The sequence below is a fragment of the Aplidium turbinatum genome, chromosome 9, assembly GCF_918807975.1.
Source record: "Aplidium turbinatum chromosome 9, kaAplTurb1.1, whole genome shotgun sequence".
Lineage (NCBI taxonomy): Eukaryota > Metazoa > Chordata > Ascidiacea > Aplousobranchia > Polyclinidae > Aplidium > Aplidium turbinatum.
Window position 1 is genome coordinate 25,950,307 of NC_137480.1, and position 25,637 is coordinate 25,975,943.

At 36.8% G+C, this 25,637-nt stretch overlaps 2 protein-coding genes and 1 pseudogene across 2 annotated transcripts; all 3 read right to left on the reverse strand.

Moving 5' to 3' along the window:
• Nucleotides 1-2,730: 2,730 nt before the first annotated feature.
• On the reverse strand, nucleotides 2,731-3,827 carry LOC145776879 (kelch-like protein 25; annotated as a pseudogene).
• An 806-nt stretch (nucleotides 3,828-4,633) lies between these two features.
• Nucleotides 4,634-7,582, reverse strand: LOC145776880 (kelch-like protein 25). The gene has a single exon (XM_082588096.1). The coding sequence runs from the start codon at nucleotides 7,580-7,582 to the stop codon at nucleotides 5,906-5,908; it is 1,677 nt and encodes a 558-aa protein (XP_082444222.1). The 3' UTR covers nucleotides 4,634-5,905.
• An 86-nt stretch (nucleotides 7,583-7,668) lies between these two features.
• On the reverse strand, nucleotides 7,669-23,406 carry LOC145776881 (kelch-like protein 25). The gene is made up of 3 exons (XM_082588097.1): nucleotides 23,251-23,406; nucleotides 22,962-23,085; nucleotides 7,669-11,020 (listed from the first exon to the last, which is right to left on the reverse strand). The coding sequence occupies exons 1-3, from the start codon at nucleotides 23,404-23,406 to the stop codon at nucleotides 9,465-9,467; spliced, it is 1,836 nt and encodes a 611-aa protein (XP_082444223.1). The 3' UTR covers nucleotides 7,669-9,464.
• Between the last annotated feature and the right edge of the window lie 2,231 nt (nucleotides 23,407-25,637).

Below are 25,637 nucleotides of genomic sequence, written 5' to 3' on the forward strand. Positions count from 1 at the left end.
GTTACAGATGGTGTGGTCTACGGTTTGTGTAATTTGCTTGTAATCAGTTAACATAAAATAATTGTGTTTCTCGGCAGCCGATTTGTAGCAAGAATTGACAGCGATAGACACCGTGTTTTGCCCATGAGGCTGCTCGCTGTACTAGCGAGTGCTCAGCCTTGTGCTGATAGCCGGGAAGAACGCCCCTTTCTTCACATGTCCTCTGCCCTGGCACCTGCTGGTTTTGTTGGCTCTTTTCTTTCCACAAAGATAAAAGTTAAACTGACTGGTAAAGCGGTGGTCGAATACCCTTGTGGCAGAATTAGTGGTGCGATACTTGTGGTGCGAATTAGTGATGCGATTGAAAAAAAATAAAAAGCCCAGCCTCATGGGCGAAACACGGTGTCTATCGCTGTCAATTCTTGCTACAAATCGGCTGCCGAGAAACATATTGTTGATTGGATAGTCTGAATACCTAGCGTGGAAGCCACACCATTATGGTTAGCGAATCGCAGATGCTCGCTGTACTAGCGAGTGCTCAGCCTTGTGCCGATAGCCGGGAAGAACGCCTCTTTCTTCACATAAAATAATTGATTGGACGAAACAAGAAAAGAAGTAATGCTAAAAACAATCAACAAGTAGCCTAATCGCCTGCCTGCAACTATTCACAAACGCTGCAGAGTTTGCATTTATTAGGCTTATTGAAAGAATATAAATTACGTACAAATTGGATGGTTAAGTTAACAAACACCTTCATAGAAAATATTAAAGTGATATTCAGTCAAAGTGAGCACACTTGCAGCACACATATTTTGATGTGTCATTACAATATTTATTCATTGTTTGAAAAATAATTGTAAATACAATAAGCACGCTTGGTAATAGAAATGTTGGACCCGCAACATTGCAATTGCGTGGAAATGTTGTTGAAAATGTAAGTAGTTTCTGCTATCTGGGCAGTGTAACAAATACACATACCTTGATCAAATAGTACCTGACAAAGAAAAGTAATTAAAAGAAGAATTACACTTGGTTGGCAGGCATTTGGAAGAGCGAGCTCAATATTTAAAAGTAAATCACCGATCTCAATGAAAAGAAAAGTTAAAAAATTAAAACTGCACTTAATGTCTGAGTATAAGTAACTGGTAGCCTATAGTACCATCAAACTGCTTCTACTTATTCTCACCGTATCTCGCTAATTACTGTATATTCGCTTTTGTCTTACCAGTATGCTGTGTTGTATGTATACTGTATTGTATATGCCATTTTGTATTTTTGCATCATTTCTAGTAGTTTTATTTTTGATTTTTTTGTTTGTTTTTTTATATTGCACTGTTAAATTTCGTATGTGTATTGTTTTTTATGTTGTATATAATATATATCTATCAATCAAATCAATCAATATATCAATCAATCAATATTTGCGTTCAACTTCGACACCGTTCCATTTTAAATAAGCCATGACACCACACGGGTGTGGCAGACTCGATGACCAGTTCGGTCCTTCTGTCACTCCCATCGTCATCAGCAAACAACCTAGCTCACATTGTAATCTTGTATTGTTTTTTTTCACATGTGCTGATGATGCAAAATAAAAGAACTTCTTCTTCTTCCCGGACTACACTAAAAGGTTGCTAATGAGCAGCCAGTCTTTGGTTTCATAATTTTCATAGTTTCTGATTTAGTTGTTTCCTTCACAAACCATTTTCCGAACATGTTTCTCTCCTCTGTTCAGAAAATCATTACAGTACAATAAAAAGAAAAGATAAAAAAGTATGAACAAACAAAAACAGAATCATTTTGAAGGTTCATCTAAATATAAACCAAGAAAAAATCAGGTGAGTCATATGGCAACAATCGAATGATGGATCAGATCGTCATCAGTTTTTCCAACAAAGGTCCATTCATTCACTTGTGGATCATAACTTTCCATTTCGTTGACGGCAATACTCTTTTCATCAAGTCCACCAACAACAAATATTCTTCCTTTCAACACACAAGCTGAACACGCACTTCTATGAAAATGCATGTCACTGACGTAAGACCATTGATCAGTTGATGGATCATACTTTTCAACACTTTTTAGTGTAGTGTCCCTACCTCCACCAGTTCGTCCACCAATGGCGTAAATGAACCCATCACAGCAAACAGCTGCGACCCATCATCGTGGAGTTTGCATTGGAACTTACAACTTTCCATTTGTTTTGTTACTAGGCTCCAATAACAGGGAGAAAGAAACTAGGCACCATGAAACAAACGCTTGTAGAAATCACCGAAAAAAACGTTTCTGTCGTAACTCATGAACGGTGTTCCCTCTAAAAAAAGCAATGAGTTGGTTTTTCATCTTTTTGTGAGAGTCTATAAAACCGTATTTCTTGATTATTAGACAACTGTCACTTGCGGTGTCCTCATCATCACTTGATTGTCCACCAATGGCATAAATCAACCCATCACAACAAACAGCTGCCAACCATCGTCGTGGAGTTTGCATGGAACTTACAACTTTCCATTTTCCTTCACAACTTTGCAAACTTTCAACACATGATAAATATTCACCATTGCCATATCCACCAATTGCATATAAACGATCTTTGCAAGTGACGACTGCATTTCCTTCTCTATTTTGTTGTAATGAAGGTAAATTGTGCCAGAAATTAACCACTGGCGAATAGCATTCCCCGGGTTCTTTGTCACCAACAACAACCAGACTTCCATCAAGCTCACTTGCTCCCATCACAAATCTATTCTTGTTCATTGACTTAACATCTTTCCATTTAAATTCTTGTTCAGACAAATCCATTTGCCAAATAGGTCCGCCAAAACTGAAGATGTTTCAACAGCTCCATCCTTGCCTTGATTTCTTCCACCAATATAATACAAACAGCCACGCATTACAACAGCACAACTACAATCTCGACCATCTGGTAGATCAGGGAAGGTAAGTGGTGGATCATCATTGCAAATATAAACTTCAATTACTTTGGTCAATGCATCAATTCCACCTAAGCACAATATTCTGGTGTTCTTATCTGTTTGCATCAAGTTCTTCAAAACTTTGTTTTGTGCTTGAAACATAATCTGACATAAGTCAAGATTTTGCATCAACAACTTTTCTTTCAAAACAACTTCTTCAAAAAATGGTGGTGGAAGTTTGAGAAGATCTACAAGTTTCAAAAGCTCAGGAAACTCACTGGCACGATTTCCTTCATCATGTTTGATCCATCCCAATATGGCAGTGAATACTGAGGCTTCATTGACAATGGATCGATCTTGTTTTGAAATGCAATTTCTCAGATCTTTTTCATTGAAACTTTTAAACTCAATTGTAGTTGATGCTACATCAAAATTTCTGCCAATGATTTCAACACTTTCAGTTTTTAGTGAATTGTTTAGGAAGTGTTCTGCTATACCAAGAACAATAAAACAGTTGTTTGGACTAAGAGCTTCATTCACAAAATCAAAGCAAAACTGCTTCACATCATCAATTTGTAAGTACTGTAATTAGATGCTGCAATCAAATCACAAACATTCCCGCTGTTGATATCAATGCTTCCAGTGTAAATAAATTCAATCAGACTTTTCATTGAATTTCCATCTACACAGTTGATTTCAATGGAACTCTGATATTTTTCTTTCATTTCAATTTTAAACATTTTTTCAAAGAAAGATGAAAAGCAAGACAAGACCATCCTGTTTGCAGGAAAACGATCATTCCCTGCGCATATTTCAACATCATTAAACGATCCTGAATGTCTCTTTTGATTCGCATATTTCAGTAAATTGGATTCATTTGTTCTCTTCCTGAATACTTGTTCTAATTCAGTTCTACCAACAAGTGAAAAGGACATGGGTATTAGTAAGTCAGCTTTTTCAAGAAACTTAAAAATTCTGAATGGCAATTACAACCTAGCTGCAACATAAGAATAATCGGTATTAGTAAAACAAAACAGAAAAGATTTTAATCGGAAAGCAAATCAATAATTAAAATACAGCAACAATATGAATAAAAAAAAACTTAGAAAAAAACATCTTAATCTTTATTTGATAGTTATAGTCATTGGTCATACAAAAAATGCAAATTTTTTAGTTCCAAAAAATGTCCATACAACATGTTATTATAAAATCACAAAATGGTTCGACAACTGATTATTAATTGCAAGAAGCTGGTAATAGGTAGCACTTTATTTTTTTGTTTCTAGAGATGGAAATGTCGTTTACTATGATTTCAAATGTTCTTAATATGACAACTGCCGAATGATGCCTGGTATTAACTGTATGGAATGCAACAAAAATTCAGAAACGCAAAAGGAGTTGCAAATGAACATTATAATTGAAAAACACGAACATAATAATTCACTCAAGAATAAACAAGAGTTTGAAACCGACTGGTTCTAATGTAGTAGAGCAGGGGTCCGCAAATAGTGGGTTGCGACCCAAACCATCCATTGTTGGTCACAAAACAGTTTAAACTTAGGTACTATCCATATCATATAACTTGTTTGGCAAAAATAAATACAACCATATACTATTTGATGTACTAAGTTTCATACAATTTTGTAGCATACAAGAAAATTTATACTTTCAATGGTAGTAGCTTAGTCTCCGCTTGTTAAGCCTGCGGTTAATAGGTCCACCCGTTTATTAAGAGCCCAATTTGGTCCATTCCGGAATTACTGAAAGTATAGGAGTGGCAGAGAATCGTCCCTGGCTTAATAAGCCCAAAATTGTCCAGTCCGGATGTAGGCTTAATACGCGGAGACGACCGTATTGAAATTGGAATGAAATTGCAAAGTATTCTGAGCAAAATTATATGCTTCCGAAACGTTTGGGTCGCGCCTACAGGGGTCGCGCATTTGCGGACCTCTGTAGTAGAGGACAATATGTTATGCTAAGGAAAGAAAGTTTACAGCACTCAATCCCAAAGAAAAAGCAACGTAGGAGAGTTAGGAATGAAAACTATGTGGGTTGTTGCGTTAATTACTTTTGTTAGCGTATATAAAAAGCTTTACAAGCGGATAACATCACAAAGAGTCATCTTATTTCAAACAGGATCATTGTTTTTACGATGCAAATGGGCGAGGAATTTTGAAACATTAGCTTGCAAACAATCTTATTTGTAAAAGGAAATACAAATATAGAGAAACACCAATACTAAAAAAATCTGGCACAAAGGCACTTCCTCGAAATGAGAGATCAATTTAAGGCCAGTTATTCATTAAATGAAAGAGATACTGAAGTTTTTTCATATTCACGGTAACCGTGAAGGTTTGACGAAGATGAAAAAACTTCAGCATGTTTTTATATTTGTAAATGGACAGTAAATAAACGTCATAATGGGTGATTCTGACAGAATTAAACAAATGACGGAAATTAAAACGTTTATAAAATGATACAAAAATACTGAACAGTTAACCTCAACCCAAAGTAATAAATAGCTGAAAACACCACAAAGTCTTCTCTTATTTCAAACAGCATGATGCATGCAGTGCACGTAAGTGGGGAATTTCATAATGTATGCTTGTAAACAGTCTCAATTTGTAAATGGACAGTAAAAAACAATATAATATCGCTAATAGTTAACACTAAACCGATGAAAGTATCGACACTTTATAGTCAGCGGCATCTGAATTTAGCATTTGTTTGTTTTCTAACCTCCTTGAGAGTTTATTCACAAATAAATCACATAAATGCAAGGATCTATATGCCAACAATCAACATTTCTCGTTGGCGTGCAAAAAACTTTGATTTATTTGTAAAAAAAGTTGCGAATGCAGGTGAAGAGAAGTGGAGAAAAATTTTTGAACTGGCGGATTGCGAATTATAAAAATACAAAGCCAAAGTGTTTAAAACAAAAATTAATGACAAAAAAAACTGTACGCCACTAGCCTACTACATGCAAATAAAACAAAGTGAAAAAATAAAGTAACTAAATGGCAACAATCGAATGATAATACAACTCGTAATCAGTTTTTCCAACAATGCTCCATTTTTTAATTTGTGGATCATAACATTCAATTTCTTTAAGTTTACAATTCTTTTCATCAACTCCACCAACAACAAATATTTTTCCTTTCAACATACAAGCTGAGCATCCACCTCGATAAAAATTCATCTCACTGACGTAAGTCCATTGATCAGTTGATGGATCATATTTTTCAACACTTTTTAGTGTAGTGTTCTCACCATCACCAGTTCGTCCACCAATAGCATAAATATATTCATTGCAGCAGACAGCTGCCAACCATCGTCGTGGGGTTTGCATGGGACATACAACTTTCCATTTTTGTTCACCACTTTTTAAACATTCAACAGATGACAAACACTCATTATAGTCGTGTCCACCAATTGTATACAAACGATCTGTATAAACGACAAGTGCATTTCCATGTATGCTCAGTTGCAATGGAGGTAAATTCTGCCATGAGTTAAATGTTGATACATAGCATTCCTCTGGAGTTTGGTCACCTACCACAACTAGGTTTCTATCAAACACAGTTGCTCCCATCTGTGCTCTTCCCTTTTTCATTGGCTTGACATCTTTCCACTTCAATGGCTTTTTACATAAATCCATTCGCCAAACTGATGATGTCCAAATGCGTTTATCATTGTCGTCTTCCTTCAGACCACCAACAAAATACAAACAACCACGCATTACAACAGCACAACCACAATATCGACCATCTGGTAAATCAGGGAAGATAAGTGGTGGTTCACCAGCATAATTATAAACTTCAGTTACTTTGGACAATGTTCTCATTCCACCTAAGCTCAGTATTCTTGTTCTCTTGTCAGGTTGCATCAAGGTTTTGACAATTTTTGTATGTGCTTGAAACATCAACTGACATAACTCCAGGTTTTGCATCAACAACTTTTCTTTCAAAACAATTTCTTCAAAAAATGTTGGTGGAAGTTTGTGAAGATCTACAAGTTTCAAATACTCAGAAAACTCATTGGCACGATTTCCTTCATCATGTTTGGTCCATCCCAATATGGCAGTGAATACTGAAGCTTCATTGACAATGAATCGATCTTGTTTTGAAATGCAATTTCTCAGATCTTTTTCACTGAAATTTTTAAACTCAATTGTAGCTGATGCTGCATCAAAATTTCTAGCAATGATTTCAACACTTTGAGTTTTCAATGAATTGTTTTGAAAGTGTTCTGCTATACCAAGAACAATAAAACAGTTGTTTGGACTAAGAGCTTCATTCACAAAATCAAAGCAAAACTGCTTCACATCATCAATTTGTAAGTAATTGGATGCTGCAATCAAATCACAAACATTCCCGCTGTTGATATCAATGCTTCCAGTGTAAATAAATTCAATCAGACTTTTCATTGAATTTCCATCTACACAGTTGATTTCAATGGAACTCTGATATTTTTCTTTCATCTCAATTTTAAACATTGTTTCAAAGAAAGATGAAAAGCAGGACAAGACCATCCTGTTTGCAGGAAAACGATCATTCCCTGCACATATTTCAACATCATTAAACGATCCTGACTGTCTGTTCTGATTCGCATATTCCAACAAATTGGATTCATTTGTTCTCTTCCTGGATACTTGCTCTAGCTCAGTTCTACCAACAAGCGAAAGGGACATGTTTATTAGTCAGTCACCTTTATCAAAAAACTTAAAACACTGATTGGCAATTAGAACCTAGTTGCAACATAAAATAGATTGATTGCCTATTGATAAAACAAAACACAAGAGCATTTAATCAGAACGCAAATGATTTGGAGTAGTATCAATAAATTAAATAAACCACATTAGCTTGCAAACAATCTTCATTCGTACATAACTTGTTTTGGAAAAAGAAACTCTTGCTTCATCAACTTAATTGTTCATTCAACTTTAATTTAACAATTCTAAACCATATACAATAAATCATACAATATACATAAATATCATAAAGTCTACAATATATCATACAATAAATCATAACTTTGGCGATACAGTTTTAGCTGACCCAATCAGGAGCACAAACTTGTGTAAGTGAAAGTTACACATGCAAAAGCGTTTAGTAACTCACACATGCAGAGCCGTGTGAGCACCATTTTGCCCATTCCTAAAATCCACTTTGTGGACCCTTATGTTTAGTAATGGCTCTTAAAAATAGGACAAGAAACGTGAAGTTATTCGCATCTAAGCTTATAGGTGGTGGGTAAAAATGATGTTGCATGAACGGAAGAGCAATTTTTGTGTGGAATGTCAAACAACATTTCCACGAGTCAGTTATTTGCTCATGCCAAACTTTTGAGTATCAAGGTGACGCTCTTCGCTCAGCCATGCAACCAAGCTGTGAACTATTAAAACTATTGACCAAGAGATCCATTCAATCTGCATCATGATTTTGCATGTTCAAGTTCAAACAAGTTTATGGAACAAGGTTTTAGTGCAGAATATATATAAAGTGTTTTACCAACAATGCAATTGAAACCTATTTTTATGCTTATTCAAGGTGTTGTAATACCTAAACGTACCATCGGAAAACATAAAAATAATTTTGCATTGATCGAAACTCTGACATGTAGCATTTCCAAGGGTCAAACTCGCAGTTCATTTTCCTCTATTCAAAAGTATAATTAAACCAGATAAGCAGATAAAATCAAGCAACGACATGGCATTTTCAATATTAAACAAATGTTATTAAATTTACATCTATACAATTGATTTCAATTGAACTTTGATACTTTTGTATCATCATCTTTTCTCTGTCTTTTACTAAGTGATTTATAAGCGTTAATTCAACAGAAATATCAAATCCGACGAATTAAATCATAACTTTGGGTGATGTATCTTCAACCAACCCTATCAGGGGCGCAAAAATGTGTTTAGTGGCGTTTAGGTTAAATATTATCAATGCCATAATTCGTTGCAGAATGAGAAATACACGATGCATTTTACAACCATCGGGTTTAAACGATCTGCGACAATTCATTGTCGCCGATTCGGAAATGTCTCATTCGGAGATCACCAATTCGGTGCAGGTATTCTTGAAAATTCTGTGACACCTTCCATTTATTGAGAAAGATTGTATATGGATCATTTAGGTAGGCGGTTTCCATGTTTAACTTCCAATTCATAATTTCATCACAAGTATTCGAAAGATACACAAACAAAATTCAAGTGTGATATCATTACAAAAAGTATGTTGGCTATGTGAAAAACATACAACATATTCTTATCACAAAGGATAAATTGAAGTCTAAATCCCAACAAGGAAGTGTAATATGTAGCCAAGTCGTGAACGCATACATATACATGAAATGAAACACAAAATGCAAAAGAATGAGCAAAACACGATAAAGGAGATAAGGCACATCACATGATAGTTTGAGTACACGAAAAAAACACATCAGGTTTGAGGCACAACCGGCAAACACCTGCTCATTGAGTGGACGATTGGATGAGCATAGTGTCGTGGCGTTAGCATCGAATGCGGTAGAACATTTGGCAGTAGAATCGAATGCAGTAGAATGAGCTAGATGGCAACAATCGAATGATTTAACAATCTGTCATCAGTTTTTCCAACAACGGTCCATTTATTGAACAATGGATCATAACACTCTATTTCTTTAACAGCCCAACCTTCTTCATCAACTCCACCAACAACAAATATTCTTCCTTTCAACACACAAGCTGAACAAGCAACTCGATGAAAATTCATCTCACTGACGTAACTCCAAGCATCGATTGATGGATCATATTTCTCAACACTTTTTAGAACAGTGTCATCACTTTCTCCAGCTTGTCCACCCATGGCATAAATAAAAGCATCACAGCAGACTGCTGCCAGCCATCGTCGTTGAGCATGCATTGGTCTAATTTCTTTCCACTTACTTTCACCATTTCTGAAGCATTCAACAGATGATAAAGATTCTTCATTGCCGTAACCACCAATTGCATACAAACCATCTCTGCAAGAAACGAGTGCATTTCCATTTCTGCTTCGTTGCAAAGGAGGTATGTCTTGCCATGTATTAGAAAATGATGAATAGCATTCTCCTGGTTCTTGGTCGCCAACCACAACAAGACTACAATCAAAAACACTGACAGCCATCTGAGACCTTTCTTTGCTCATAGACTTGACTTCTTCCCATTTCAATTTCTGACTAGATAAACTCATCCGCCAAACTGAAGATGTTAGAATGTTGTTTTCATCCTCTTTGTCATCAACGTCATGCTTCTCTCCACCAATGTAATACAGACAGCCACGCAATGCAACAGCACAACCACTGTTACGACCATCTGGTAAATCAGGAAAGGTAAGTGGTGGTTCATCATTGCAATTATAAACTTCAGTTATATTGGACAACGTTCTGGTTCCACCTAAGCTTAATATTCTGGTGTTTGTGTCTGATTGCAATAAATCATCAATTACTTTGTTTTGTGCTTGAACACACATTTTACAAAGCTCAAGATTTTGCATTACTAAATTTTCAGTACAAACAAAATGTTTAAGAAATTTTGGTGAAAGTTTGTAAAAATCTACAAGTTTTAAAAGCTCAGGAAACTCACTGGCACGATTTCCTTCATCATGTTTGATCCATCCCAATATGGCAGTGAAAACTGAAGCTTCATTAACAATAGATCGATCTAGTTTTGATGTGCAATTTCTCAAATCTTTTTCAGCAAAATTTTTGAACTCAATTGTAGTTGATGCTACATCAAAATTTCTAGCAATGATTTCAACACTTTGAGTTTTCAATGAATTGTTTTGGAAGTGTTCTGCTATACCAAGAACAATAAAACAGTTGTTTGGACTAAGAGCTTCACTGACAAAATCAAAGCAAAACTGCTTCACATCATCAATTTGCAAGTAATTGGATGCTGCAATCAAATCACAAACATTCTCTTTGTTGATATCAATGACCCCAGTGTAAATAAATTCAATCAGACTTTTCATTGAATTTCCATCTACACAGTTGATTTCAATGGAACTCTGATATTTTTCTTTCATCTCAATTTTGAACATTTTTTCAAAGAAAGATGAAAAGCAAGACAAGACCATCCTGTTTGCAGGAAAACGATCATTCCCTGCACATATTTCAACATCATTAAATGATCCTGAATGTCTGTTCTGATTCGCATATTCCAGCAAATTGAATACATTTGTTCTCTTCCTGGATACTTGCTCCAGTTCAGTTCTACCAACAAGCGAAAAGAACATATTGTTTACAGATGAATCACTTTCAGCAAAAATTTAAAATACTAAATGAAAACTACAAACTAGCTGCAACATATAAGTATTTAGATAATTACAAAACTCAACATGTAAGCATTTAATCATGATGCAGATAATTGCAAGTACCAAAAACATTGCAAAAAAGCAACAAAATAAAAAAAGGAAAAAATAACACCATTTCAACTTTATTTTCCTCAAAATACATGTAAGACTCTTTCAAAATAGCAATTTGGTTGGTGTACAAGTACGCAGAGCTTGCTCTAGCTCAGTGGTTCCCAACACATGGGTCGTGACCCAAAGTTGGGTCGCCTGATTACTTTTTTGAGTCGCTTGGTTTTCATGCATATTGTATCTTGGGCAAAAAAATAACATTAAAAAAATTTAAAACGTGAAGAGATCGATCACAAAACTGGAAAATGTAAACACAAGTCTAGGAGCGTTTCTTGTCGAGACGTTGGAAAGCTTTGTAGCATGTTCGTAGTGCAAGAACTTTTAACAGTTTTCGTTTATATTTTTGTTATAACTATTGTTATTAAATGCAAAACCTGGGATGATTTATTTACGAAGTATTCCATTCCTTGGGATAAATGTGCTGGCATACTGCACGCTGGTGCAGCAGCTTGTATTGGAATCAAGTCTGGTGTGGTGAAGCGCATTAAAGACTAAGCTCCAAGTGCTGTATGGACTCATTGCGTTCTCCACAGAGAAGCCCTTGCTCCAAAAAAGCTGTCTCAAGAGCAGCACGAAGTGTTGAATGATGTTGTAAAGTGTTTAAACTTCATCAAAGCAAGGCCACTAAATCGGCGTTTGTTTTCGTCGTTGTGCACTGTTATGGATTCTGATTATCAAGCATTGCTGCTGCACAATGAAGTGCGATGGTTGTCATGAGGTCGTGTCCTGAAGCAAGTTTGTGATTTGCGGGAGGAGATTGCTATCTTCCTGAGGCAACAGATTTGTGTGGGATTAGCCGAGACGTTTTTGCAAGAAGATTTCAACGCAAAAGTTGCTTACCTTGCCGATATATTGGACTATCTGAGTTCTCTAAATTGATCTATGCAAGGCAATGGTTTTAAGGTGATTGATCACGCCACAAAGGTTTCTGCTTACCACAAAAAAACTCTTACGCTGGAAAAGTTATGTCACCAGAGATGAGTAGTTGAGTACGATATGTTTCCTCAGCTAACGGAATAGCCTATATTTGTGGCAGAGAAGTTGATATAAAGCAAACCATAATTGGACACCTGGAACAGCTTGCCAAAAAGTTTGTGCACTACTATGGAAAATCTCTAACACCTAATAGCCAAAATGATTAGATATTTGATCCATTTGCTGAAAAAGATCTGCCTCAACTTCCCACCATGTTGCAGAACAGTTTATGGACATAATGACAGAAGCAACAAATCGTATTTCTTTTGTCGTGTTTTTTGGCGATAGGAAAATCTCCACAAATCTGTCTAACTTTTGCTGAAGACAATTTAGCTCGGTTTAGCACTTTGTATTACAGAATGTCAGTAGGCTATTCCTAAAAGCCAAACTGTTGATCTTCGAAAAGACCACGTTTGTGAAGAGGGAGTGTTTTATAACAATTATTTAAATACGTAACAATGAATAAACAATGGACAATTTGCGATAAAAGTTACTGCTAATCCGTGGGCATTGTGACATATTTCCTGCATTTATGGGTTAATATGGTTTAATTGCGTCGCAGTTCTTGATTTACAATGCTTCCACGAGGATTTTGATAAAAATTACTTTCAAGAAACACAAAAAGTTTGCCAAAAGCTATAATTTGACAAATTTTGACTTTATTGTCAATTTTGACCTATAAACATTTTAGAAACAGTCTCCAAGGCGCTGAAAACAACTTTATTCTTTGATTCGTGGATAGACGAGGTCCTTAAAACATTTTGACTTTATTGACTTTTGTGGCCCTACCGATTTGATAAACATATTATTTTCGGAAAAATTTATTGCTTTTGTAGTGCTGTTAGTTTGCAACGCAATCCTGTATGGCTTTTAAAATATTATGACAATTTGCTTGGGTCGCAAGATTTTACCCAACTGAACTTTTTTCTAAAATGGGTTGCCTTAAAAACGTGTTGGGAACCACTGCTCTAGTTTATCTCTGTGAAGAAGTGAAAGAAACTTGTTTGACCTGGAAAATGTTTAAAATCACGAAGTACGGTAGTGTGATAATACCTTCATACGACAAACGACAATACAAATACATCTGATGTCTTCAAGATTGCAAGTGAGAATTGCATTCAAGTTTCAAACCATCTTAACACAATATTAATTCGTTTGCAAGCTGGAAATGTAACTTTAATGTTCAAAACAATTCCATGATGGAGAATGAAAATAATACTTTGAAACTGACAAGTTGTGATGTAATGCAAGCCAATAAGTTAACTGGGTTTTACCAAAACGAAATACATGGAACAATGCATCACGCGTACTAATATGGGATATAGATATAAGAATCCCCTTGCTTTTGCGTTTACCACTACCACAATGCAAACATTACAATAAAACAACCACAATCTCGATCACTTGGAAATAGCTTCCTTGGAAATTAAGGAAGCTATGTCTATTCTATCTGTATACTGAAAAGATCTTCAGACAGATTGATGGAATGAAGGGTATCAGCAGCAGCAAGGGATATGCAGACGATACTGTTTTGTTGGCGGAATCAGCAGAAGCTCTTCAAACAATACCGAAAAAGTGAACAATACTGGAAAGGAATATAACACGAAAATGAGAAACAAGACAAAAACGATGATTATTACAAGAAAAATGTACCAAGTTCAAATATTACTATTGACAGAGTGCAGGTCGAGCAAGTTACGTTACAATACAATGCAGAAACATGGGCACAATCATCACAATTGGTTAAACCAGTGTTTCTCAACCTTGTTTGGCCCAACGCCCCCTTCATGAACTGGCAAAATTTTACCGCCCCCCAACAAAAACGATTAATTATGAAAAGCAAATATAAAACAATAAATACTATTAATACTACAAAAAGTGCTCAATGCCAAGCAAAAAGCCAAGCAGAGCGAATTACATCAAATATAGGCTACGGTAGTTACCAGTCTCTAAAACCATTACAGCCTGTTTCACCCTAAAAGGGGGATCATCAGAACCGAATGGCCCGTTTCGGTGAATCCGATTTGGTGAGTTCCCTATTCGGTGAGAGCCTTTTTCGGATAGTTCCCTATTCGGTGATTTTTTGGAATTTTTTTTTTAGCCTAATTATCATTGCCGTTTTAGGGTTAGGGGTTAGGGTCTTACTTCAACGTTTAAAATTTTTTTTTTAAAATCACCGAATAGGGAACTCTCCGAAAAAGGCTCTCACCAAATAGGGAACTCACCAAATCGGACTCACCGAATAGTAGCAGACCCTCATCAGAAGGTCCTTATTCTAATAGAAATATAATTGTGGGTATAAACAACAAATATTCTTCCTTTCAACACACAAGCTGAGCAAGCAGATCGATGAAAGTTCATCTCACTAACATAACTAACTCCATTGGTCAGTTGATGGATCATATTTTTCAACGCTGTTTAGTGCAGCATTACCACTTTCACCAGATTTTCCACCAATTGCATAAACCCATCACAACAGACAGCTGCCAACTACCGTCGTGGAGTTTGCATGGAACTTACATATTTCGATTTTCCTTGACTACTTTGTGAACATTCAACAGATAAGTATTCACCATTACCATGCCCACCAATGACGTACAAGCGATCGCTGTAAGCCACAAGTGCATTTCTACTTCTCTTTTTTTGGAATGCAAATACGTCTTGCCATAAGTTGGAGACCGGTGAATAACGTTCTCCAGGTTGTTTGCTACCGATAACAACTACATTTCCATCAAATACAGTAGCGCCCATTACAGACCTCTTAATGCTGATTGATTTCATTTCTTCCCATTTCAATTCTTGTTTAGATAAATCCATTCGCCAAACTGAAGAAATTATCTTTATTTTCTAAAGTATTTCCACCAATATAATATAGCTGGACATGCATTACAACAGCACAACCAGATCGGCGGCCATCTGGAAAATCAAGGAAGGCAAGTGGTGGTTCACCATTACAATTATAAACTTCAATTAGGCTACTTTAGACAAAGTCTGAGATACCTAATCTCAATATTCTGGTGTTCTTGTCTGTTTGCATCAAGTTCTTGACATTTTTTTTGTGCTCGAAACAACAACAAACACAATTCATGATTTCGTGTCACTAAGATCTCTTTCAAAACAACTTCTTCAAAAAATGGTGGTGGAAGTTTGTGAAGATCTACAAGTTTTAAAAGCTCAGGTAACTCACTGGCACAATTTCCTTCATCATGCTCGATCCAATGATCCATCCCAATATGGCAGTGAATAAATTATAAGATATCATATTAACATATCATTTTATTATATCTTTATCTTATAAGATATCAATTAAATAAGGTATCACCCACTACACACAAGTAAATTAACCCATTTGTGCCGAAAGTGAATATACTTAAAACAATTTTTTGAAAATTTAAATATTGCATAATCATGACCTAAAAAACATTTCACAATTAATTTTTTCTTAATTAAATTAGTACCGATCGAGAAAAAGACCGTCCTACATATAGCAAATCCGCTATCAAGTTTCGCAAGTTTCTTGTGCGTAATGCGTAGGCCTAATCGTTATCGCTCAAAGTGATAAATGGGAAATGTCTTGTCATCGAGCATTTTATTGAAATGAAAGTTTACAAAATACGAAGAAGAAAAGTAGCAAAGCAACAGATCACTGAAACAAGTCATTGGGAAATATGATATTGCTTGAAGCATTTGACATGCAGACCGACATCACATCTTTCGCATCTTGTAGTAGTTATTGCATGGCAATAGGCGCATCGAGTTTGTTTGTCCTGGGCTAGCACCCAATGCTCATAGCCTAGGCATGGTAACGTACCTCGGATAAACCTTTTGTGGTCTGCCTCGCTTTCCTTGTTGAGGTGGCTTTCGATGTTGTGACAAGTATATTCTGGCAATATAGCCTATCTTCGAAAAGAAAGCAAATCCATTGAATTGCCTCTATTGCAAATTTCTTGCAGTTGCCATGCATTGCTGACAGAAATATCGAGCATGTATGAAATCAAGCACAAATAACATTTTTTTACCTCTCATTGCGATGCGATAGTTCGAAATGTCCTGGTCCATTCTATCAACGTTCGCTCCCCATTATGTTCGTTATAGAGCTTGATCAATCAAGGTTGTTCAATTTGCACACGCTTCTTTTCAGAGGATGAATATCGAGAGGCTTTAGAAGTTGGGTAAACTCCAACCGTATTCGAGCATAAATTTACCACACTGTTGTCATACCATTTGCAAACCAGCACGCCGTTGTCGGTATCGGTTCTAAAATCGAACTTGTCTCTTCCTTGTTTTTTCAGAGCATCTTTAGCGATCATCAGACATTTTTTGGTGCTGTTTTCACAAATTGTAGCTGTTGCTTTCACTAATTTTATCTTACAGCGTCGTAGCCAATTTCACACTACTGAAAAATTTGTAACATAAGTGGAAAAAATTTCTGCCGCAGCTGGCGAGGACATCAGCAAAATGGTTGACAAAGTTTCCTCTCCAAGGCCTAAACTACTTCGTACTTACCAGACCCTTACTTACTTCGCTTACATCACGATGCGCATGTAAAAACGCCAAGAGAAAAGTAAAAATTTATCAAAAAATTTCAGTAAATTACGATAAATATGTTATTGTTCTAAAAACAAACACAACTACTTTGTTATGGGCATATTTTAAAATTGTGTAACAGGGGAAGAAAAAATAAAATTGTAACGCAGTTAAGTCTGAGTAGGTTCAAATGTTAGGGTAATGTCTCTACAGCAAATACTTAACCTCACTTTGTTTTTATCATAACAGACAAACTTTTTCTTAATTTCTGAAATCTCCACCTGCTTACAAGCAAATTTTCATTAAAAATTCACTTAGAATGGTACAGGGTGTAAATGACTTTTGTTTTATTCTATTCTTCTAATTTCAATATATCTGGAGAAGTCATATATATATGACACATTATAAAAAAAATTAGCTCTGTGTTTGATACTTTTTAGAAAATAGATATGCAAATTTGGTAAGCCACACATGTCTGTCCGTTACCAAAAAATCTCAAAAAAGTTTTTTTTACAAACAACTATATGTTTTATTAACTTCTAACATATATTGACTATCTCACATTTGGCAGCACATATCAACCCTATTCAATTATCTTTCCTCCAATTTAAATCACTAGACTTATGGAAGTTTGTAATTGTGTCTGTCCGTTACCATATTTTTGATGAATTTGTGTAGATTGTAAATAGGGCTTTACACCAAGACTGTCAAAGATGACTGGGTATGTAGTCAGAAAGGGAAAGTGGGAACTAGCCCTAGCGCATTAGACCCCCCTTATATAGATTGAAAAAAAAAAAATTGAAATAAAAAAAAAATTATATGTAAATATTTTTTATTAAAAAAAATTGTCTATCGCTGTCAATTCTTGCTACAAATCGGCTGCCGAGAAACATAATTGTGATTCGTTAATGAAGACCATGTTTTGAGTCAGGGAAATATCAAGGATGTTTGTTCTAACAATTGTTGATTACTCGCTGCAAATGTCATTGCCAAGTTTTGATTGCAAGTGAAGAGAGAGTAACTGTCAAATGTTATTCCAAAGCCAACATATCAGGATCAATATGGAGATGGCCAAAGGATGAGGACTTCCATGATTACCATACCCTATAAGTGATGTTGTGCAGGCTATAGCCACTCCACACCTTATTCCTGCAGGAGAGAGAAATGTTTACTTTTACATACCAGAACTTCATCACATTTGGGGATACTATGACCCAAATTGTGTGAACTAACTTGAAAAAGTCGAAAATTTCCATGAATTAAAGATAATTTCAAGAATTTATATCCAATAAATAAACTGCTTTTATCTTCCACTAGTGAAAAGTGACCGCTATAATGATGCAAATATTGATAAGAATATAAAAATATAGTAAGGAATGAAAGAACAGGGGTAGAAAAACACTTCAGCGGGGCTAGAAAAAGCAGGGTAGCACCACTATTTCGAAATGCATGACAACAAATTCGGAAATGTATGCAATTTATGTATATAATTGTAATGGTAGCCTATGAATATTAAAACAATTTTTTTGTAAAAAAAAACAAACCTTTTTTCAACCAAAATTTTCCGAAATTGCAAACCATAATTTTTCCTATTAGGAAATAAACATTTTTTCCATCACCTTTGTTCAGTGTAGCAAAAAAACTTCAGAAATGAGATAGTGTCTGTCCGTTACTTTTTGTAATGTCTGTCCGTTACTTCATATCAAGGTTTTAAACTAATTGTTGCGCAAACACTGCATCAGGGATTAGCAAAAAATACTACTTTTAAGATGGGGGGTAGTTCTCCAATTAAAAAAAACATTGATCTATTGGGTTTGGGAGCTAAATTTAGATAGAAAGTGCATGTGAAGGCTGACTAGTGGTTTTTCCCAATTCTATCTGTCTGTCCGTTACTTTATTTCAATAGTCCGTAAAATTGGAAATACTGAAACCAGACCCAAATTTTTTTCCTACACAAACCATCATACTTAGTAGTTTTAACACGCTGAATATTGCGGAGCTGGGGCTCTTGTGGTCTTCAAATTTAAAGATTTTCGCATCAATGTCTGTCCGTTACCAAATTTTATTTTTGAAATATCACCTTATACAGGGTAGAAATCGTTGGGAATCGCTGCTTGACACCGCTTGGTGTGTGGGAATTGATTGCCGTTTTTGCTAACACGTGTGCCTAGCGACCTATATATAGGACACCCATCTTTTGAACCAATTTTCTCAAAAATTTTACTGCCAATTAAATTTAAACATTTGCTGTAAAATATGTTGATACATAACGAATAAAGACAATGACAAATATTTTTGGAAGCTTATTTGCATATGCGGATTTATTATTATAATTCGACATGCACCTTCAAAATTTCAGACTTAGCAAAATCGGGAAATTTGAAAATGATGTCAAGCCTCAACCAAAAAAGCAATTTTTGAAAAAAGTGTTGATTTATGCTGCAAAAATACTCATAAATATATTTTGACTTCGTCTAAATCTAAAAACTGAACCTGCGAAGAAAATTTTTAATTTGGGTAGGTGTCCTACGTATAGGACGCTAGGCATAAATGGGTTAGAAAGGTTAAACCTTAGAAGAATTTTTTTCAAATTCCATTCGTTTGTGAAACGATGCAAAATAACGAAAGAGTTAAATGGCAACAATCAAATGATTAAATAGTTGGTCATCGGCTTTTCTAACAATGCTCCATGCATTAATTTGTGCATCATAACATTCTATTTCTTTGACAGTACAACTTTTTTCATTCACTCCACCAACAACAAATAATTCTTCATTTCAACACACAAGCTGAACAAGCAGCTCGATGAAAATTCATGTCACTGATATAACTCCATTGACCAGTTGATGGATCATACTTTTCAACACTTTTCAGTGTAGTGTCCCAACCATAATCACTAATCAGTAGGTCCACCAATTGCATAAATCAACCCACCACAACAAACAGCTGCCAACCATTGTCGTGGTGTTTGCATGGGACTCACAATTTTCCATTTTCCTTCACCACTTTGCAAATATTCAACAGATGACAAATATTCCTTACTACAATATCCACCAATTGCATACAAACCATTTTTTCAAGCGACAAAGTGAAAAGAACAAGTGAAAAGGACATTTTTATCAATTAATTGCTTAAACAAACTGCTTTAAATACTGAATGACAGTTACAACCTAGCTGCAAAATAAAATGGAGACAATATGACAAATCAATGAAATATGAAACAAAGCATTTAATCTGAAAGCAGATAATTTCAAGTTATATTGAATATTAAAAATACACTACACTCATAGGCGTCGAAATAGGGTGGGCCGGGTGGGCGGCGCCCACCCGGCCGTAAAACGAGGGTGGGCAAAATATGTTTCGCCCACCCTGTTTTCATGACACTTATGAAGTGTTCAGTACAATTACAGTATTTCCGTTTTTGTTAAACGCTGAATTATCCAACCAACTGCAGCGCAACTTTTTGTCTTATGCAATGTCTCTCGCTAGGTATCCGATTCCGACAGAACAAAGCAATTCCACATCCGCAACAACGCTGCGTTTAATAAAATGCGCTCCTCACTGCATTGTTGTTGCTACGGCAACTGTCACACGCTGGCAATTCCTGGTGATAGAAAGTCACGTTTGATCTTTTCTCCGAATGGTCTCACTTTCGTTACGTCACAATCAAACTTCAGTTCCGGGTCAGGGTAAGGGAATATGAGTATGGCATCATAATGAACATGACAATAAAATAACCGATACAAACTAAAGACGTACTGAAACAATCACTTTTTATAAATATTTCCTCACATACTTGTTACTGGGTATAAATTGGGGCACCGCGCGATGCTGTCATTTCATTATTGAAAAGTTAAATATGAAGCAAAGTCAAACATCTATTCGTGCATTTTTAAAACCAGCTTCCAAAAGGCGTCGAATGTTTTGTTGTTGTTGATATGGCGTCGAGATGATAACGCTGAAGAAGCCACGTCCAGCACGAATGAACGTAGAGATGACATTGATGAAGAAAGCAGCGCTTCAAAGATGGACAGTGGTGAAGTCAATGTCTCAGGCAATGCACCGGTAGTTGTAGAAGACAGCATGAGCCATGGATCTCTACCTGCTCCATTTGACGTTAGTATGCTGCCGAATCAACTTCCGGCTCGGGAAGGTCGTGTGTTGCCAAAGGAAGCTTTTTTCCGAATTCCAGTGGATGCGTCTTAACCCTGATGGTACTTGTTGCTGTAGTCACCTGTCCGAACATTTTGCGGCAAATCCGAAAGCGCCACTTTAAAGATAACAGGTCACGAGTCACGCGCTTTTTTGGTCGCAATAGAAGAGTCAATATAAGGTTGAACCCCAAAAAAATTGATACAAAAAGTTTTTCAACGGATTCTGTTACCTATGGGCCTACTAAATAACATACTAAAAGTCTACCAAAATCGGACCTCCAGAAAAGGGTCATTTTCAAGATGGCGTCCAAGATGGCCGCTGGGATGTTATATTGCCTATATCTCAATTGCTATTCAAGCTAGAAAGGCGGTTTAGGTGTCTATCCCTAGGTTTTCGGGGACAATGAATCGAATTAAATAGGTTAAATTACGATAGGCTCATTATCTACTGAGATACGTATGATTTGTGCTGTATATAATATACGACCTGGGGGAGCCCGGGGACATTTCGGACCCAGCGATAGGCCAACATCAGACAGAACAGAGCACGATATTAGCAAATTCACTTGAGGCTTGAGATAAACCGCAAACAAAGTCATCTTGACTTCCATTATGTAACATGAGCTTGAGAAAAGTGGTTTTCCAACATTTCAGTTTCTATACTTTTGGCAACTTGATAAGCCGAATAGTGGTAAAATTTTCAGAGACAACTCCTCACTTTTCATCTGAACAAATTCTATATGTATTGGTGCAAAACGGTTTCCAGTACACTTTAAAATAAAACATTTTTTCGAAAACAAAACACTCGAAAATCCGTCCGTAGTATCCCCAATCTCCCCTAATAAGATGGAATTATCATAACAGCATATTATATGCGGCATAACAGGTAGGCTACTATCAGTACAGGCATCTAAGAAAAACTGCAACCAACAGGAGGCTCATACTTGGCCTCCTACAGTAGATGAATACAGAGGATTAATCTGTTCTAAAGAATGGCGTACCATTAAAGTCTGGACACAGACACATTCAGAAAATCATCGGAATTACAACAGTAGGCTACAAAGGTAAATCGTAAACCAGGGTGATCAGCCCGTTTGTTGTCTTATTGCCTATACGGCTGTCTCTATTCATCATCTTCCAACTCGTCTAGAAGAAACTTGTTATGTGGATTGTCACATTGTCACAATCAAGGTGCAAATGCCTCGCGATGGCTTGCTTTGTATCTTCAACGAATGTGCTATTTTCATTATGGAATTCTGGTGCGTTGTGTTATTATCGGTTATGACCTGAAGTAACCTCTGATTGAGAAATTTGTATTATGTAAAGTATTTCTAGAATCATCTGTAAGCATGCAAATCTAGAAGGTTCTGTTGTTTTTCATGATTTCTGAGCGTCGTTTGTCATGACGTCATAAGGTTGTTTATCATTAAATGTCCGATTGCGAAATCGTTATTATGTAAGAATCTTCTTGCGAACGTGACCTTCTAGAGACTTCTGTTGTTTACCTTTTAAATGCTACGTGACCGAACGATGGTTCTTTATGATGTAACCTTCTCGAGGTTACTGGACTGAACAACCAACTATATAAATAGTGGTGTAGTTTGTGTAATTTTATTCTGATGATGATTTTGAGATTATTATGGTGATTATTATTGAGTTGGTTATGAGAGTTGTGCTACGAGTTGTGGATTGGTAGTTGATGCAGAAATTAGAGTTATTTGAGAAGCCGTTCGTTAAAGTTCTTCAAGAAGTCAGATTATCATTTCGCTAGTAGAATTATTCGACATTTAATTGACTGCTTTTCGGTTATAACCCATTAAACTACGTCATTGAATCTTTCCAAGTCTTTTTCCTGGTAAGAGATAGAAAGAAATCGTGACACACATTCTTGCAGTTGGCATGGTCCACATGCAGCGGTACATACATGGTAGTTCGTATCTTCTACAGGAGCAGCGGAGTGTCTTACAGGCAGTGGAGCAGTTGCAATGAATGACCTTCAAGAGACTGTCTGGGATGAGCCGATTCTTTTGCAGGTTCCACCCCCAATTCATGACATCCATACTCTCTGCTTTTCCCATCCAGACCATTATCTGGTAATAAACTCGACGACAGTGAAATTGGGTAGCAGATTCAGTTGGTGGCAGACGCTCGGGCGTTACAAATGATGAAGCAGAGACAACTTTCCTGCTGAAGGTGTTGTATCGCATTGTCACAAGGGAATCTGTGCTCTAGCCATCAAAGAAGACAGCCATTACTTGGCACCCAAGGTCATCGATTATCTCTGTGGTCTGGTTTGGGGCAGTGAATGCTTTGACACAAGACCCAAGAACAGGATCTCCATGCACAAGTTTTCGAAGAGCAGTCTTCTTGCCAACACCGAATATCCGAGACCTAGTGTCACAACCAGTCATGGCATGGATAAATATCAACTCAGAACACATGTCATGTCCAAAGATTTTTCAAACGGTTGATGTTGTATACTTTGGTGCTGCCATCATCTTTGGACTTGTCTGATCTGAAATAAAGGCCCTTACTATCTTATTGTGCATAGTAAACAATTAACACAAGGAGATCGGTATCAGCGTTGTTGTCTGGAGAAGAGATGTCTCCACTGCGGCCTTCACAATTTCTACATCAGCATCCCCAGACGCATTTACCACGCTGCAATTTTGTTCCCGAAGTTTACCACTTATCATCCAAATCAAATTTTGTTTATTGGCATCTTGTGAAAGGAACTCCTCCTTCTCGCCTGTGAACATAGTCTCAGCTGTAAAGTTGACAACGGGATGAAGATTACGTCCTCTTCTTTGATGCATGTTGTCTTTAATGGTCGGCCCTTCTTCATAGCCGTCAAACACAATGGTCGCACCGGATCCATATTGCCGGATGGTGAAATCAGCATATGACCGTGCTATTTCACCATAACTTTGTCCACGCTGCCATGATATGCGGTGAAGGAGTAAACCGCCATCAAGTACGTGGCACTCCGTTTTTGGCACAGAATGTAGGATTGCATTACTTGCGTGATCACATATTGCGTGTGCTAACTGTGGCTTATCAGCTTTTCGGAATACATGTCTCGATTCAAAGAGAGCAGGAGGGAAAGGACTAAGCTCGTAACACATAACTTCGTCCAGTGATAGATGTCCAGCTTGGGAGACCACCATGAAGCGTTGAAAAAGAAGTGCAGTATCAATGGTTCGATCAGGAGCGACCTTGATAGCAGATTTTTTCCCAAGGGTCCTGGCTTTATCCTTTCTACTGAATGAGTATGCGAATGCAGGTTGTCCTGTCATTTTTTGTAAGATTTTTTGTCCAACAGTCTCATATTCGTGCACGTTCATACTATCATCGGCTACAACACCAGTGACAACGTTCCTTAACGAAGCATCTTGCAAGAAAGGTGAACATACGACAAGTTTTAAACTGATCTTCTCCAGGTCAGCAGCGTCCCTTTTCATCCTTGCCTTTGTTGAATCCTTGTGCTGTTCAGATGTCGTGAATGACAAGTTTGTAAACTCCTGCATAGCGATGTTGTACTCTGATGTTATGGACCTGGACATGGTCCAAAGGGCTCTCTGCTTTTCATCCATTCCACTTCCGTGCGTCATACCCTCAGTGGTTTTCAACGACCTCATCAATGTCGTCTCGATGACGAGATCTGAGCTGAGGCCTGACCAGAACTGGCTGCTGCGACGGATAACATGAAAACCCTTTTCAAACTTCCTGAATACGTCTGGGTGGTTAATGTGAAGCTGTTCCATCTGTTGGATATAGAAGTATGCTGATTTCAAGTAGTTGTAATGCCCAGCTGCGGCAAATATCGGCATGCAGTCACTGACAACACGTAGGTGCATCTGCCAAGAACCTATTTGATCTGCCTTTATCAGTGACCTGGCAACTTTTACCATGCTTTGGTAATTCAGCCACAATTGACTTGTCTTGGATCTAGCACCCAGTTCTATCCTCCTTTTCTCCAGCTGTTCATTTATCTTACTGAGGGTCGCTGATATGAATACAGTTTCTAATGCCATCTCTGATGCCTTCCAATATAATGGTTGATCGAATGTAACTACCAGTGCAAGGTTGTGCTTGGACGAAAGACCACAAAGGAAGTCCAATGCAGCCCTGAGTGACTTTGCCTGAATAAATCTTTTTGACTTTAACAACGATAACTTCGCTTGCATTGTGATGCGACTATGCATGCATTCATGTGATTATGATGTCACAAACACAAGAACAATAACAACTTGAATACCACCATCTACCCAATATGCAAAATTATTTAGAATATGCCGTATATTTCCTTGAAAATGACCCTTTTCTGGGGGTCCGATTTTGGTAGACTTTTAGTATGTTATTAAGTATGCCCATTGGTAACAGAATCCGTTGAAAAACCTTTTGTATCAATTTTTTTGGGGTTAGGTGCCTTTTTTCCGTATATTGACTCGTCTACAAAGGAAAACATAAAAAAAAGGTTTGTTTAGTTTAGCAGCGCTCATTAGATCGCAAGAAAGCAACATCAAACCTATTAAAGCTTAATTGCTGCAGCGACGCTAAACGCAGTCTTTGTGAGAAATACTAACCAATAACCATTGCGAATTTGCGAACATACACATTCAATGAAATCTGTTTGAAAACT

Coding starts and splice junctions, on each gene's coding strand:
- LOC145776880 (XM_082588096.1), bottom strand. CDS start 7,582: ATGTCCCTTTCGCTTGTTGGTAGAACTGAGCTAGAGCAAGTATCCAGG.
- LOC145776881 (XM_082588097.1), bottom strand. CDS start 23,406: ATGACTGGTTGTGACACTAGGTCTCGGATATTCGGTGTTGGCAAGAAG. Junction 23,086..23,250: donor TCGATGACCTTGGGTGCCAA/GTAATGGCTGTC, acceptor GTTTATTACCAG/ATAATGGTCTGGATGGGAAA. Junction 11,021..22,961: donor TTGCAACTGCTCCACTGCCT/GTAAGACACTCC, acceptor AAATATGTGCAG/GGAATGATCGTTTTCCTGCA.